The sequence below is a fragment of the Lolium perenne genome, chromosome 4, assembly GCF_019359855.2.
Source record: "Lolium perenne isolate Kyuss_39 chromosome 4, Kyuss_2.0, whole genome shotgun sequence".
Classification (NCBI taxonomy): domain Eukaryota; kingdom Viridiplantae; phylum Streptophyta; class Magnoliopsida; order Poales; family Poaceae; genus Lolium; species Lolium perenne.
In genome coordinates, this window is record NC_067247.2 from 193,059,992 (window position 1) to 193,075,979 (window position 15,988).

Below are 15,988 nucleotides of genomic sequence, written 5' to 3' on the forward strand. Positions count from 1 at the left end.
GCCAAAACAGCAAAGGGTAAAAAGTAAGTGAAAGAAGGACCGAATCAAGAAGCAATAAGTTATAACTGGTATCGTCATCTGGATACACAATTCTATGCCGGTGAAGGGTGGAATTATCCCTTCCCCGGCATTATTTGATCCCCGAATATACTATCGTCCGCCCGCACGAATTTCTTCCAGCGAACCTCGCTAATCAGACATCCTTGATACACAAATCCGAGTGAGTTGTATCGAGCCTCCTTGGTCTCTTAGTTTTTGCTTGGATCGTGGGCAGATCCTTTCTTTTCGAGCTCTGATTTGTGGGCTTGATTTGTTGTTTCTTGGGTATTTTGTTGTTGCTTGGGTTGAGATTACCCAAGAGTGTTGATCTCTTCAGGTGGCGTTCGTCTAATTTGGGCAGGAAATCGGAGGTATTTTTGGGCGGTGTCGGTTCCCGATCCTGCCCTGGAGGTTTCTTTGATTTTATCCGCCCATTAGCTTGCTGGGTTGGCGCAGATTCTGATTGGGGATTGCGCGGTTCTTGATTTCTTCGGATTAGTTGGAGTTCTGAGGCGAAAGCAATACGGTTTGTTCGTCAAAAAAGCAATACGGTTTAGGATTTTTCTGCATATTCTTGAATGTTTCTCATGATTGTGAATGAGCTGGGGCATAATAAAAATATTGACCTTTGAGATGGATGGTCGAAGTCGCAAGGAAATCCCATGCTAAAGGTTCCAGTGTTTCATGGTTTGATGATCTGTGCCGTGCAAAAGCTCATAGATTGTGGGCAAAATGTACGCCGTTGGAAAGGTCTTGTATAGTGTCGCCGCCCCATTTCACCCATTTGGTGGTGCGGTTGACATAGTGGTCGTGCAGCAGCAGGATGGAAGCTTCAAGAGCTCGCCATGGTATGTGAGGTTTGGCAAGTTCCAGGGGGTTCTCAAGACAAGGGAGAAGGTGGTCAAAATTGCTGTGAATGGCGTTGAAGCCGGCTTTAACATGTACCTGGATAGCAATGGTCAGGCTCATTTCCTCAGGGATGCAGAATCAAACATTGCAGAAGGGGACTTTATTGTGCCTTCTTCATCTTTGGGAGATGAACGGGTGGTGCCGATGCAGGATACTCAGTTAAGGAAGTCAAAGAGTACTTCTTGTGATATCTCAACCATGGAAACTAGTGCTGGGGAAGGGAAGGTACTCACAAGACGGAGCACCATACTTGAGCGGATGTTTGGACGGAAATCAATTAAGGACAATGCCCATGCTGTGGATAGGGTGGGCTCATTAGAACGCGCAGAGATTGCTGCCGAACTCCTTGATACAAATTGGTCGACATCACGTGGTTCAGAAGCTCGTTGTTCTAATCATGAACCTTCCAGTAGTCATCTGACAGATGCTGGCAAGGATAATCAGGTGGAAACCACAAAAATGGTATTTCCAGATTGTAATTTTGATCATTACAAAGCTATGGATTCTAATTGTGACAATGTGGACAGCACTGTTGGTAATCCACATGGAGGAAAGAAGAGTTCAGGAGATGAAAAAGAGTACTGTGCACAAAGCATTAGTGTCAATGAGGAGGTTATTGCAATTTGCACACATAAGACAGGTGATTTCACTGATGGGATAATCTCTACTGTAGACTCACCAGGAACAGAATCTCTTCCAAATGATATGGATGCAGGGAAGAGTATAAATGGTCCTGTTGATACTCAAGGTGAGTTGCAAGGTAACTTTGAAGATGTTACAGTAAGGGCAATGAATACGGAGGAGGTCCTTTCCCATGGCATTTTCGAAATTCGTGCAATTGAAACAAACATTACTGATGGTAAGAATGAGGTGATTTCACAGTTTGTAGCTGTTGGTTCCGATGGTGTCAGCCAAAAATTTACTCAAACAAATTCGCCAACTTATAGCACCATATTATTTTCAAGTGAAAAGCATGATGGTTTATCGATTGATTGTTGTCATGATGCATGCCAAGAGAAAGTGGTCAGTATCAGTAGTCTGGAGACTGTGGAGAGTTCCTATGATGTGCCCAGTATTTTGACTGATAAAGTTCATGATGCTAAAGGTATCTCATTGACTGATGGGCTACAGTCTGAATGCTCCAGAGTCTCCAGCGAAAAATTAGAAGAGACAGATGCTGAGGAAAGGTCACTGGCATATCACGTTGATTCCAGCAATAAAGAAGACATATGTAACTTGGATGTTCCAGAAGTTTCTGTTTTTGAGAACCTTAGTTCCCAAACCTCTCAAGCTAATATTTCTGACAAGAGTATTTCTGTGGATATTCTTGTGCATGACCACATGGATATTTGTGTGGACACTGTTGCAGATGATCGTAGTACCTGCTCAGCTCATGATTTAGCTTGTCAGAATGATCTGATATTTCCTGATGCTTCTTCCAGTGGTATAGATATGCTGAGTTATGTGCATGAAAATGATCCTGACGACGTAACAAAGGATTGGACCTTGGAAACTAAAACATGCTATGGTGAACATGATGTTTCGCTCATTCAGACATCAGAAATGGAAGGCGTGAGCAGAGAGTGCATTGCTCAAATATCTAACTTCCCTAATAAAGTGGAAGATGAAGTTTCACCAGTTATTTTTTGTTCCAGTTTGAGCAAAGTCAACACGGAAAATGCCAAACTGGATTATGATGAGAACGGATCTAGTTCTGCAAGTGGAGTTCAAATTGGGCCTGTGCCTGAGGAGCCAAGTGACGAAGCAGAAGCAGTTGAGTCACTATCAGAGCTTGTAGAGAAGACAACTGTTTGTCCTAATAGATTAGAAGTTGAAATTTCACCAATTATTTCGGATTCTTCCAGTTTGAGCGTAGTCGAAGCAAAAACCACTGAACTGGAAGATGATGTAAGCAGATCTAGTTCTGCAAGTGGAGGTGCAATCAGGCCTATGTCCGATGACCCAAGGGACAGATCAGAAACAGTTGTGTCACCATCAAAGCTTGTTGAGGAAACAACTGTTTGCTCTAATAAATTAGAAATTGAAATTTCACCAATTATTTCTGAATTTTCCAGTTTGAGCAAAGTAAAAGCAAAAAACACCAAACTGGAAGATAACAGGAGCATTCCTGGTTCCACAAGTGGAGTTGCTGGTCATGTGTGTGATGACCCAAGGGACAAAGAAGAAGCAATTGTATCGTCCTGTGAGCTTTTAGACGAAATTCAGTTTCAGTTTAGTGACACTATAAGTTTTGCTGATGGAAAGACTCTGGATGATGTAGTAGCTAATAAAGCATCAGGCGCAGGTGTACATGATGAATCTGATTGCAATGTAGATGTAGAGGGAGGGAATGACATCGATCTTGAAATTAAACCAGAAAACCATTATGATTTGTCAAGGCCTCAGACTAGCCTTATTCCTATTCCTGGAAGTGAGTTGCATCTAGGTGATAATAATCTAGAGGCTAAATCTCTACCAAATCTCCGTTCTCACATACAAGATCTTGTATGTTCTGATAGTTTTCAAGTAAGTTGCTCTCTGTGCAATAGTGAGAGTAGCCCGGTTGCTCCAGTGAATGGTAAGGTTTCTAGCTTTCCAGAGCAGGAACTAGAAGGCACCAGTGAGTCAAAAGAAAATAGTGGCTCGGCTGAGCTTATGAACAATCCAGTGCCTGACGACAAGAACTCTGATGACCTGAAAGTCGATTCATTCAGCCCTTTTGTGGGTGAGTTTATTTTACCAATATAAGCTACTACTTCTGTGCACTATAATGCTTTTACGATATTCATTCTGCAGATTAAATGTTGTTTTTTTTGTGAAATGAAATCTAATTAATAGTTCTGTTTGTGCAGTATGTGTAGTGAATTTTGTAGACATACATATATCAAATTCAATGGATTCGTTATCTATCTTTATTTCTACTTCTGTTGGTTGCCTGCAGTATTGTCAGTGTCAATGTAATGATCTCTAGCTGTGTCATTTTTGTAGAATTATCCCTATGCAGGCACTTGCTATCTGAAGGCATGGGAGCAGATGCTGCATGCAGAGCCTTTGATGCTGAGAAGATAACCTTAGAGAAGTTCCGTGCCATGAAGCAGTCATTGATAAGCAACAGCAAGCTAGTTGTTAGGATTTCTGGTCGTTACTTCCCCTGGGATGTAGCTTCACCTGTAGTACTGGGTATGGTTTCTTTCAGCGAGGAACAAGTCTTTGAACACCAAGGTATGATAAAGGTGGAGCGAGTTGAACCCAGTGTGACACAAGGTGGCAGCTGGAGACTCTGGCCATTTAGTGTCAGGAAAACAACGACTATGAACACTATCCAGCCAGTACGTGAGCCAGTTTGTGAGAGCACTGTGGAGAGTACCTTATCCATTCCTGTTAAAGAGTTGGATGGAGACATAAATAAACTCAGGGAAAAGAGGATGGAGAGAAAAGTGCCATCTCTCACCCCCACATCTGAGGAGCTCTCATCTCTTGATCTTAGAGAGGGCAGGAACGTGGTGACATTTACCTTCTCAACTGCTATGCTTGGGATACAGCAGGTTTGTTTCCATTCTTCCGTCATTGCACTTAATTTGCTAATGCAGACTGCAGTTTCTCATCCTCCCTGCCCTTTTGAACAGGTAGATGCTAACATATATTTATGGAAATGGAATACACACATTGTCATATCAGATGTTGATGGAACTATTACCAAGTAAGTTGGGCAATCCAGTTTCATTTATACTTTTATTTAACTTAAATTTTGTCTCCTGATCGCCGGGAATAGCAGTTAGCCAGTGGCGTTCAGCTCTGTAATAATAAAGTACTCCATTTGATTCGATTAACATCTAATTAGTTTTTCAGCTTTTAAATGACAATTGTTTGATAATGAAAAATGATAGATAAGTGGAAAGACTTTGAAAAACGAACATCCGTTTTTTGGTTGATGGAACTTGTCCTATCTACTTATAAGAGGGACAAAAAAAAGTAAACGTTTTGTATTCTAAACAATTCATAATCACAAGACACTAGGGGCATTTTATCTATGCCACCTATGGAAGTTCTTTTATTCTAAAATGTATAATTATATGTAGCTTTACTATAAATGCAGGTCTGATGTTCTTGGCCAGTTCATGCCAATGGTTGGTGTTGATTGGTCTCAGAATGGAGTTGCTCATTTATTTTCTGCAATAAAGGTATGCAACTGTACATCAAGACATAACTGCTAAATTTCGTTTTCAGATCTAGCTCAAGACAGCGGCAATAGATTTATTATCATCTTCTCTCTAACTAGTGAAGATTCTCCAAATGCCTGAAGAATTGCCTTTTTTCCTGTGTGGAGTTTTGCAGCAAGCTGACCCTAACTTCTAAAACTGTGTGTTCTTATGGCATTCCACAGGAAAATGGATATCAGCTGCTTTTTCTAAGTGCACGCTCTATTTCACAGGCCCACCTGACAAGGCAGTTTCTTTTCAACCTAAAGCAGGTACTGTGTACAGTGGTTCATTAATAAGTTATCTCGTCCTTTGCTCATCTGTTTGTAACCTAAGCATATACGAGTGGTGATAGATTTCTTATGATGAATACCGGAGGTGGTGTTTTGGCTCATAGGTGCATATGAACCTATTATGAAAAATGCATTAAAAACAAATTTCAAAAATGCCAGAAAATTCCGAAATAAAATTTCGAGTGTACACCCCAACATTCTATGCTAGCACACAAATTTTTGGGTAAAAAGAATATTTTATGTGGCCTGTGTAAAAAAGACAAAACATGTCTCGTGAATAGTCATGTTGGAGCATAAATATTTGTTTTCTTTACATGGGACACAAGAAAATTTCATTTTCCAAGAAAACTTGTGTATGAATATATAATGTCTATATGTATATGCGGAATTTTATGTCAGAATTTCTTAACATTTTGAAACGTGTTTTCACACAATTGGTTCATATGCACCTGCGAGCCGAATTAGATTTCCCCTGAACACCAAATTTACTATATGAAGTTCAGATGTGTGTGAGTGCTGTTCATATGGAAATAATCTTATAAAGAGTGCCAAGTGTTCATCTATCTTATTCTAACCACATGTCAATATGGATATCAGGATGGAAAAGCACTTCCCGATGGCCCTGTTGTGATATCTCCTGATGGCCTCTTTCCATCTCTGTACAGAGAAGGTGAGCAGTGAGCACTGCCCTTTAAATTTCTATAGCCCTGTTTTTTCTTGTATGCTAATTGGCCAAAAGTGGGCAAATTGGCTACATCCACGCGTGGTGATGCTCGGAGATGAGGCCAGTACAAAATTTAACAAACAGCTGACATGCTGACTTGAATCGTTCGATCAACTAACTTCAACATCTAAAGTTTGAGACTCGAATTGACGAGTCCAGAGGCTGAACTACTATGCTGCTCTACTTAATTTGATCTGTGCCAAAGTGAAAAGGTACTAAAACCCCACGTTTGAATGTCGAAAAAAAATACCAACGTTAAGAGACCAAGTGTTGGATAAGAAACTCACGCCCCCTTCTTACTAGCACCATGATGAATGCTTCTTTATGTTAGCTCTAATTTAGAAACTCTGATGTTGTTTCTTGACATTGTGTTGCAGTTATCAGAAGAGCTCCTCATGAATTCAAGATCTCATGCCTAGGGGTGAGTAACTAGTACTTCTTGGCACACGCACAAAATCAAGAAGGAAAAAAAAATCTTGAATTATTTTTGTACTCTTGGAAAATATAATTATGTATTGATCAACTGTTCCAAGCAGGCTATCAAAGCACTGTTTCCTCCCGACTCGCATCCTTTCTATGCTGGATTTGGGAATAGAGATACAGATGAGCTTAGCTACCTCAAGGTTGGGATTCCTATGGGCAAGATCTTCATAATAAACCCCAAGGTAAAAAGATTTTTGAAAGACAAAAATCACTGCGTCACTCCAGTCGAACAAAGCTTCTGTATCTGCATTTTTGCATTGTAGTCCAGCCAGTGAAGGCATGCTTGCGATTGGACACGAATGGCATTTCTGTAGGAAAAGCTCTTATAACTTTCTTTGGTGCAGGGTGAAGTTGCAGTGAATCGCCGGATTAATACTACCAAGTCATACATGTCCCTGCATGCTCTTGTCAATCGGATGTTCCCTCCCATATCATCACCACCTGAGCAGGTTTGTCGTGTTTTCTAATTCGTGTGCAGTGTTTGTCCGTCAGTCGAAGTACCTTGACCTGACAGTGAGATCTTATTTATTTCAGGAGGACTTCAATACCTGGAATTACTGGAAAATGCCACTGCCTGATATTTGAGGACAAGTGCAGTCTTGGCACAAGAGCGTGCTAGTTCTATGGGGCAACAGCAATGTTCATAAGAAGGCAAGACATGGCGAGAGATAGCGCACTGAAGTATTTTCCACATACCTTGTTACCCGGCTAGTTTCTTGCATGGGCTCATATTTTTGACTCACTCTTCATCTGTTTGTTTCCCCAGGCCGAATGTTGGTTGGCGATGCGTGAATGCTCCTGATATGAATCTTGGAAGATTGATGGTGTATATAGGATTATAGTAATAGGCGCGTCAAAAAAAAGATTATAGTAATAGGCAACTTACAGTCTATACTTACCAACGTGGTGGCAGAATTTCTGTGTAACTGTTCAAAATCTGCTTGTAGTCCATCAGACATCATAGCATTGAAAATGGATACTGGGCAGGTCACCCCCTCCATGATCTTGAAGTGGAATGGAGGGAGGCAATCTGGGAGATATGTTACTGCTCTACAGGTCATGCCAGTTTTCTTGAGACTTCATTTCTTCTTCCTTATTTACTTGTATACCAATGTAATTTATGTACTGTAGAAGAAAAAGTTCAAATATTGATACTGTATTATTATTTTTAGAACTATAAGTTGGGTGCCTTTTTGTGTAGTTACTTGTTTTGTGCTGGAAGAGGGAATTTCTGAGAGAGCTCCGAATAGAGTTCACAATCCTGAGCTTTCTCAAAAAAGAAAAAGAAAAATACAATCCTGAGCAATCAACTGCTCAACACAACTTAAGAGCCCTCCCTAAAAAATATAATAATTTGGAGGACTTGCGCGTAAAATTCCCAATCATCTTAAGGAGAGTGACAAAACCCTAGGCCAGGCCATTGACGAGCACCAAAAACCCTAGAGCCGCCCCAATGGCGAGCCACCAAACCCTAGGCGCGTCCCCTGCCCCCTCCTCCTCCTCCAAGAAGAAGAAGAAGCACTCCAAGAAGCGCAGGGCAATCGAAGAAGCTGTAGGCGCCTCTTCCGACCCCGTCGACGTCACTGTAGACGCCTCCTTCGCCGGCGCCGCCGCCCCCGCCCCCGTCGTTGGCTACTTCCCCACGGGCTACGACCCCCTAGCAGCCCAAGAGCCCCCAAGCGCGCGGCTCTTCCGCCACGAGAAGCACCATAACCGCGTCGAGCTCGTCGTCAGCGCCCCTGGTAAAGGCCCCGATTTCGTCGGCCGGAGCTACGCCGGCGAGGCAGCGGCGCCGCAGCTCTGCGGCTACGCCCTCGGCGTCCTCGACAAGGCCTCCGGCACTCTCAGGATCGTCCCCATAGCCTCCAACAAGGTGAGCGTCTCGGTCGAATGGTTCTCATTTTGTTTAAACAATTCTACAGATTGGTCTTGGTTGTCGTGAAATGGTATGTTCACATAATAATAATTAAGCAATTCTAGCAAACTGAACTCTTGTGTAACAACTAACATACTTTCTCAAAGGAACATGAGATGTGGTATGTTATTAGCATTTCCCTTTGGGGGCATTGGAAGCGCACAAGCCTGCAATTGGTGTACTGATTTACCTCCTTAATTTTTTTAAAAAAATGCTGCTGCAACTGGGTGATGCTTAAACATCACTAGCATAGTGTAGGATTTTATCACAGCAGATGTGCCAGTTCGTAGTTCCTGTTGTTGGCGAGATGGTCCCTGGAATGTTGAAAGAGACCTTTCTTTCTAAGTATGACCATTATAGTGTTGTTACACTTGCAAGTAGCCGAAATCGATTTAGTAGTACGGAATTTCGGATAACATTTAACATTTGTGATTGAATGATAGTTAGTGCTCTTCTGAGTGTTTGTATTTTCTAACAGATTCTGAGGCTAGAGCCACACTTCGAAGTGCAGCAACCGGCCCATTCGCAGCAGTCAGCTCTAGAAGCAGGTTCATCCAAAGCAGATACTGAATTTGACAGAAGAGAACTTACCCTTGCTTTTGGGACCAAGAATGATAGGGCTAAGGTATGTTTGTGTTACTTGCTCTACTATCTTGCTGTCAACTATATTTGGCTTTTCTGTAAAAAATTTATTTCATCTTGTAAACTTGAACTCTGAAGTTTGTAAACACAGTAGAGCATAATGCACATGAATGAAGAGGGTCTTCGTTATGCTTTCCTTGTTGAAATCAAGGATAATATGAACTGTCATGAAGCTAGTATGCTTTTTGCTACAATTTCCTTGCGCATCTAGATAAACTTGGATTTTCCTCTCTTTTTTTAGTGTAACAATAACATATTTTCTTGTTTATGCATAACTGTTATCAGTGACCCAAAGTTAAAATATGCTTCTACAGACTCCTTACATGCGAACCCCAACATTTTAGTTAGTTCAGTCATTTTTGTGATGTTACAGGACTACTTTTTATTCTCCTTTCTCCCATCTTAAGAGTGATCTGACATACTTAGCACTTCAGTTTTGGATACAGACATGGTTCAGTTCAATTGAAGATAAGTATGTATTCCTTGCAGGATGAAAGGTGGAGGTCATTGAAAGAACAAAGGGAAGATCCTTCTGCTTATCAAGACCTTGACCTTGGAGAGTCCAGGATCACCTCAGATGCCACTGACAGTCAGGCATCAATGGATGTTCGGAACATTCCACCTTACAATCCTGCTGCAGATACATCTGAAAAGGCATACCTTTTTGATGAGATCATTCCTAAGAATATACGAATGCACCTTTTGGATATTGTGGGACACTTTAAATCCGGAGAATTTGCTTCAAAAGGCTATGGGAGTTTTGTCTCAAATCGTGTGAATAGGTTAAATGAGCTTCAGGTACATACTGATCATTTTTTGAAGACTTTCATGTTATCTGTTGCTGGCAAGGTTTCATTTTGTTTCATCTACAACGTGCTCATATCCAGCTTATTGAAACAAGATTTTTTTTATTCTAGACAACATGAACAATGAATTAAAAAATCTGATATTATTATCTCGTCATGTAAGTGGATGTATGCTGTTATTTGGCTCCGATCTTGTGGACATTTAAGATAAGTTTTTCTGCAATAGATCTGTCTAGGAAAGATCCTTGCTCCTTAGGCAGTGTATGTGTGATGCGATGCACACATTCTTGCTTTTCTTATTTGGATGGCACATATTGCTAGACTGTTGTGATGCCAACTACAGTGTTCCTGCATTCCATGTTATTCCCTTTAGATATCTATTACATAGAGTTATGCTGCCAAAATGGTGGAAAACAACTGTCTGCTCAATATTATATGCAATTCAGTTTACAAGGTGCTTTTCTAGAGTTGCTTCACTTATTATTCCATGTGATCTAAAATCAGTAGCATGTGTGTATTTATTTTGTAGGGTGAAGATCAGCAGAGGCTTGCATGGATATTGTCCTACATCACGCATCTACTGACTTTGTTGGCGCGGAACAACTCGTCCAAGCACAAGAGAAAGGAAAATGAGCAGGCTACCCATGGACCAATGATCCCAGAGGCTGTGCACCGTATGCTGTTGCTGATGTTCATTGAGCCGGGGTCTTCTGCCTTGTCATCAGAGAAGCAGGAGCTTCTGATCAATTACATTTTAGTGCTCACACTTTTTGCGGATGACTTCAGATCTGAGACGAAGGATATATGTGCGGACTTGAAAATGACCCACGGGATGCTTAAACCATACTATGACCAGCTGGGATGCAAGTCTGTGGCAGTTTCTTTTAAACCATCTGTAATGACTCTTCCAGCCCCCATCAAGTTCCCATCAGAAGTCACAAAGAGAAGACGGCAACAACGTTAATCGTCTGTGAGAAGGTTTCTGTTGGATATGGCTGTGATTGGAAAGGCTGTTTTAAGATATGGTTTGACGAAGCGCATTGCCACCGTTGAAGTGTGTCGTGTTCTTGGCTCAGATTTTGCAATATACTCTGTATTTTTGTTTTCTGTTGTTGCTTGGGAATTATTACCATAGATGAACTTTTTATTACTTATGTATTGGTAGCTATTTGCTTCCTTGTCAGAATTTTTTTATGCTAACTTTTCGTTTAGCATCTCGCTGCAACTTCCGGATCATCTATATAATCTAGCATGATACAGACTAGATATCGTGTTAATAATTACTTGAATAAAAGAAAGCATATTTACACCAACAGACATAGCAATACTTGCAACCTCAAACTGACCCAATTTACACTGACCATTAATGTATTACTAAGTACAGCGCAACTTCAAACTGGATGCTTCACAAATTCAAGTTACAATGATTTCACTTTTTTCAAGAAGTACTACCTCCGTTTCAAGGAATAAGACGTCCTCTTTTTATGTGTTTTTTTGTTTGACCAAAAATTACTTCAAATAGATAAACATTGTTTGTATGAAATTAATATCATTGAAAAGTTCTTTTCAATACGAATCTAACGATACTAATTACATATAATATAATCAAGATTTTTTTGCTCAATTTTTATGGTCAAAGTTCATCTTGGAATACGCGTGCGCCTTATTCCTTGAAACGGAGGTAGTACTAAGCATCATATTGGTCGGTAAACAGAAGAAAAATCATCTAAATGCTAACAAACTATTCCATCATGTTTACAACAATTTATAGATAAAAATTATCTCGGTGAACCAAAATGATTACCAGAGATGGCCATATTACTTATGTTTTGCAATCTAATTTTGGTGCTACTTTTTTTTTAGCATCTTGGGATTTATTTTGGATGAACTATCTGACTGATACCCCATAGATTTCATATTACATCACAAATCTAGACTATGTGAACAAAGGAGGCTTCTCCTTCCATTATACCATTATTATTACACTAACCATCATTCTATCATAGCAAAAAAAAAAACTTCAATACTTCAGCAAATTCAAGTTACAATGATATACGCCACACTACATTTGTCCAAGCACACTCAATCGTCATAAACATCATATTAGTGAGTAAACAGAAGGAGAAATCATCTGGAACAATATGCTGCCAAACTATTCCACAAGGGTTACAACAATTTAGCGTAACATTCTCGAACAGATTACATCATTAATCTAAAGCTTGTCCTAAACGACAATTAAAACGAGTCTTCTGCAGTGCAGTTCTGTTGTCATCCAGGAGCAGAGGGGCTTGCTTTCTTAGTATACATCATGGCATCATTATTAGCCTAACACTAACAGCTTAGGATTGTTCTGCTACATCACCGCCAACCTCATTATCTGCTCCTCCGCTCTTGTGGCTCTCGGTGCCAGAAGGTTCCGAGCTGGCCTCAGCCGCTGCTGTGTCCTGCTTGCTTCCTCGGCCATCTGCTGGGCCAGGTGCTGCTGGCTGGAGGTCACCGGCGCGGGCTGGGTTACCTTGCATAGGCTGCATGCCATTGACAATGCCTGGTCTCATGACCATCTGGCCCGGGAAAGCAAGAGCTTGTGCCTGCTGCTGCTGAAGCTGCTGGTGCTGCTGCTCTTGCATCTGCTGTGGGGTTAAAGGGGTTCTTGGAGGGAACATTGGTACTTGCGACATGTAATGCCCAGTACCTGGCATAGCACCAGGCTGCTGCCCCATCTGTACGCAGAAATGATAACTGAGTAAATGTAGCAGAGGGTCTTATGGTGGTGTCTGGAACAACCTAACCTGGGGGCGACTTGCAGGGTTCTGTGGTGGCTGGGCATCAGCGATGGCAGCAAGATACAAGAGATTCTTTTGAAGTTGAGCTTGATACCTAAAGATCCAGAGCATAAACACTATTATTAAATGCGTTAGCAATACTAAAAATACATTTACAATAAAGGAAGCATTTATTCAGGCATTATGAACACAAATACTGGTTCTTGTGCACCAGAAAGTAAGAAGCTTGTCATGTATCCCTCTCAACTGACAACCGAAACTAGCAAGGCAATATGAGGTATTTAGCCAATGGACAAGCACTTCAGATAGCCCAACAGTTGAACTAACCTACCTATCTGAAGTTTTTAACATTGTAAATTGTGAAGTCATCGGCAGTAGTCTGATTTTACAAATATCAAGATAGTGTTTCTGGAGTTTTTTTTTATCATAATACTCGGAACAATATTATTTCAGACACAGAAATAGATACAATTTTGTTGTATATTGTTAATCTCGAATTTCAGATTGCATCTTCTAAATCCTCTAAACATATAGAGGCTTACGCATTCAATTGGCCCATAAAAGTTTGACTTGATGGCATCATGTTGCATGTCAGCCAAAATCTCACCAACATAAAGAAAAGGTAAAGACACGAAGTCATGCAGACTGATTACTAAAATTATATATTTAAAAAAGAAAAAAAAAATAACCAAGACGTACACTATCAATAGCACGAACTTCGTAAATAAAAATAATTACTGATCAATACCATACCCAAGGAAAGGCAGTCCAGATGAACAAAATAATACTATAACGATGCTGCTAAAAGACAATAAGACATTGTTTCCAAATCTGAGCATTATGTAAGGTAGATCATATACTATATCTGTGATCTACTGCTACCTTTTATTATCAGCCATTTCTTGGATACAAAAGACAGAGGGGGATTTAGAATGTCATACACACAACTTCAATAATAAAAAAACTGGTGGCATCATCATCGGAAAACTCATAGGCTTGCATAATCCAATGGACAAAGGTGAATGCTTTAATTTCATGAAAGCATAATCAGCCTCCACCCATATTAAACCCATCTGTTAAATACTATGGACATGCAGTTTAAGGTTATATTTACATAAAATGAGATAAAAAAGGCCAATCAACACGAAACCAACAGCAAACATTTCATGTAGTACTGGCAAGAAGTAAAACCTTAAAAGAACAATTTAGCAAGCTACTTACTGAGCACATTCAGCCAACTTTCCTAGGTTCTGATTCTCCAGGATGGCCAAAATAAGTTGCTTGTTTTCATCCAAATACTGCAAAAAGTAAGTCAATGTTAGTAAATCACTAATCCAATTTAATGATTATGGCCACACTACACCGCTAGGCTTGTGTATAGTCTTAAATCATTGATTTTATCTCTTCTGATTCACCCTCGTGTAGGAATCATACAAGAAATTTGATTCCCAGAGGATCCTTGTCCCGTGTATTCTTCCTTTCATCGCTCCAACATAGTAGGGATTCATGAAATGGACGCTTGATTTGATTTCAGTCTTTTGGATAGGAATGTGTATAAATAGATATTGATCGTTGAATGGATGATTTCATACTGTGCACATGTAACAATGACGAGTTCATAATCCTGGATATGCATAGACGATAGGGGTATGAGGTCCAGTTTGTAACTGACTCGAAGAGGGCCATTACAGAAATATCTGTAACTTCAATTTCACAGCATATGGCAGTTTACAATTGGAGTCTTTTCATTTAATAAAACAGCATCACTCATTCAGCTAAAATGCATTTTGATAAAAAAAAAATTACCAGCCCCATGCTTGTGGATTAAAAGTATCATATGGCAGGGGTCAATGGCTGATGAGTGGAATCATATGGCAGCTGGCCTCCGGAGGAAAGGCTAGAAAGCCACATCGTGCGGTGGTTGGCGACTGTCAATGGATAATACCAGTCACTGAACACCTGCTAGCAAGAGGCATTATGTGGCAGCGGGGACATGGTCCGACAGTAGTGTTGCACGGCTGCTGGCCACGCATCGGTGGACGATGATGGACCGTGCGAGGATGATGAACATAGCAGTCTGCAGTAGAACCATAGAGCACGATCGGTGAGGCGTATCGTGCGGCATGGGATTGCGATGGCCGTCAAGCGTTGGCGTGTGCACACTGAGTTGGCAACGGCAAGATTCAGCTGTTGTGATTGCCAGTGGCCTCTGCCAGATAATGATATTCGTACTGGAAAGCAACCACAACTCTCCCAACACCATGTATCTCTATCCCGAACCCTCTTATTAATACTACTATGTGATATGCCTATTCCCAATCCCCTTTTCCTCATACATATATTTCTTCTTCTAATGCCTTGTTGCATAGACTGACAACAACTTATAGTACATTAATCAGCGCATCCAAGGGAGAAATCTACTACCCTGTGATCACCTAACCGTAAGAGGCCGGATAGTTCTGTAAACAGACAGGAAAAGATCACAAAGTATTTGGGCGCCGAGGGAAGCGTGTTCGTAACCCTAGCAGGAAGGAGAGGGGACGGGGCGGGGCGGATCGAACCTTTTGGATCTGCTCGGTGGTGATGCTGGCCGGCGGGGGCACGGCGCCGGCCGGCCCCGGGGGCATGGACATGGCCTGCTGCATCGCTGCTTGTTCTTCTGGGTTGTTGGATTCGGTGGGGCGGGCGTAGCTTTCTTCTTCTCTCACGCTTTACTCCTTTTTCCAGGTCGTTAAGCCCGGAGCGGGGTTTGGGTTTCACAACTCAGCCAACGGAAGGAAAAGGAAAGGAGGATGCTGGTTTTACTAATTTGCCCTTGCCATAAGAAAGATGGCAAATTCTCTCGAAAAGAGGAACATGTAATTAGGATAAGCCATAGCAATTCTTTATTTTTCCTCCACTTTTTCTATCATATGAACCAAATAAGCCCTAAGGTTCTGAAATGCAAACCCCTCACGATTTTAGGGGGCGACTTGAATTTGGCCCAATCTTTCATGATAATCAGAGGAAATAATTTTCCACTCATGCGAGCCATACACACAACCTAAAGGTAGTGAAACACCAATCTTGTAAGCAGCACGTTGATGTAGATGGATATCACACCGAAAAAGATGTAACTGACAAGCAACATACTAATGATTAGCATATGCCTCATGCCACAACACAACAATCCTTGATACGGCCAATCCAACCCAT

At 41.1% G+C, this 15,988-nt stretch overlaps 3 protein-coding genes across 5 annotated transcripts; 2 read left to right on the forward strand and 1 right to left on the reverse strand.

The window, feature by feature from the left end:
* LOC127295316 (uncharacterized) lies at positions 1-7,847 on the forward strand. Of its 3 annotated transcripts, XM_051325250.1 has the most exons (12): positions 1-220; positions 377-3,673; positions 3,937-4,493; positions 4,575-4,648; positions 5,045-5,129; positions 5,333-5,419; positions 6,038-6,110; positions 6,542-6,585; positions 6,701-6,829; positions 6,992-7,096; positions 7,182-7,328; positions 7,414-7,847. In XM_051325250.1, the coding sequence occupies exons 2-11, from the start codon at positions 772-774 to the stop codon at positions 7,230-7,232; spliced, it is 4,107 nt and encodes a 1,368-aa protein (XP_051181210.1). In that variant the 5' UTR covers positions 1-220; positions 377-771; the 3' UTR covers positions 7,233-7,328; positions 7,414-7,847. The 3 variants fall into 3 exon arrangements, with proteins under 3 accessions (XP_051181210.1, XP_051181209.1, XP_051181211.1); XM_051325249.1 differs by having other exon boundaries at positions 1-3,673; XM_051325251.1 differs by having other exon boundaries at positions 1-3,673; positions 7,182-7,298.
* A 187-nt stretch (positions 7,848-8,034) lies between these two features.
* LOC127295317 (DNA-directed RNA polymerase I subunit rpa49) lies at positions 8,035-11,196 on the forward strand. Its single transcript, XM_051325252.2, has 4 exons — positions 8,035-8,520; positions 9,041-9,187; positions 9,694-10,002; positions 10,540-11,196. Exons 1-4 carry the CDS (start codon positions 8,101-8,103, stop codon positions 10,972-10,974), a joined length of 1,311 nt encoding a protein of 436 aa, XP_051181212.1. The 5' UTR covers positions 8,035-8,100; the 3' UTR covers positions 10,975-11,196.
* A 941-nt stretch (positions 11,197-12,137) lies between these two features.
* Positions 12,138-15,533, reverse strand: LOC127295315 (uncharacterized). Its single transcript, XM_051325248.2, has 4 exons — positions 15,355-15,533; positions 14,015-14,091; positions 12,800-12,887; positions 12,138-12,730 (listed from the first exon to the last, which is right to left on the reverse strand). The coding sequence occupies exons 1-4, from the start codon at positions 15,436-15,438 to the stop codon at positions 12,350-12,352; spliced, it is 630 nt and encodes a 209-aa protein (XP_051181208.1). The 5' UTR covers positions 15,439-15,533; the 3' UTR covers positions 12,138-12,349.
* Positions 15,534-15,988: the final 455 nt, after the last annotated feature.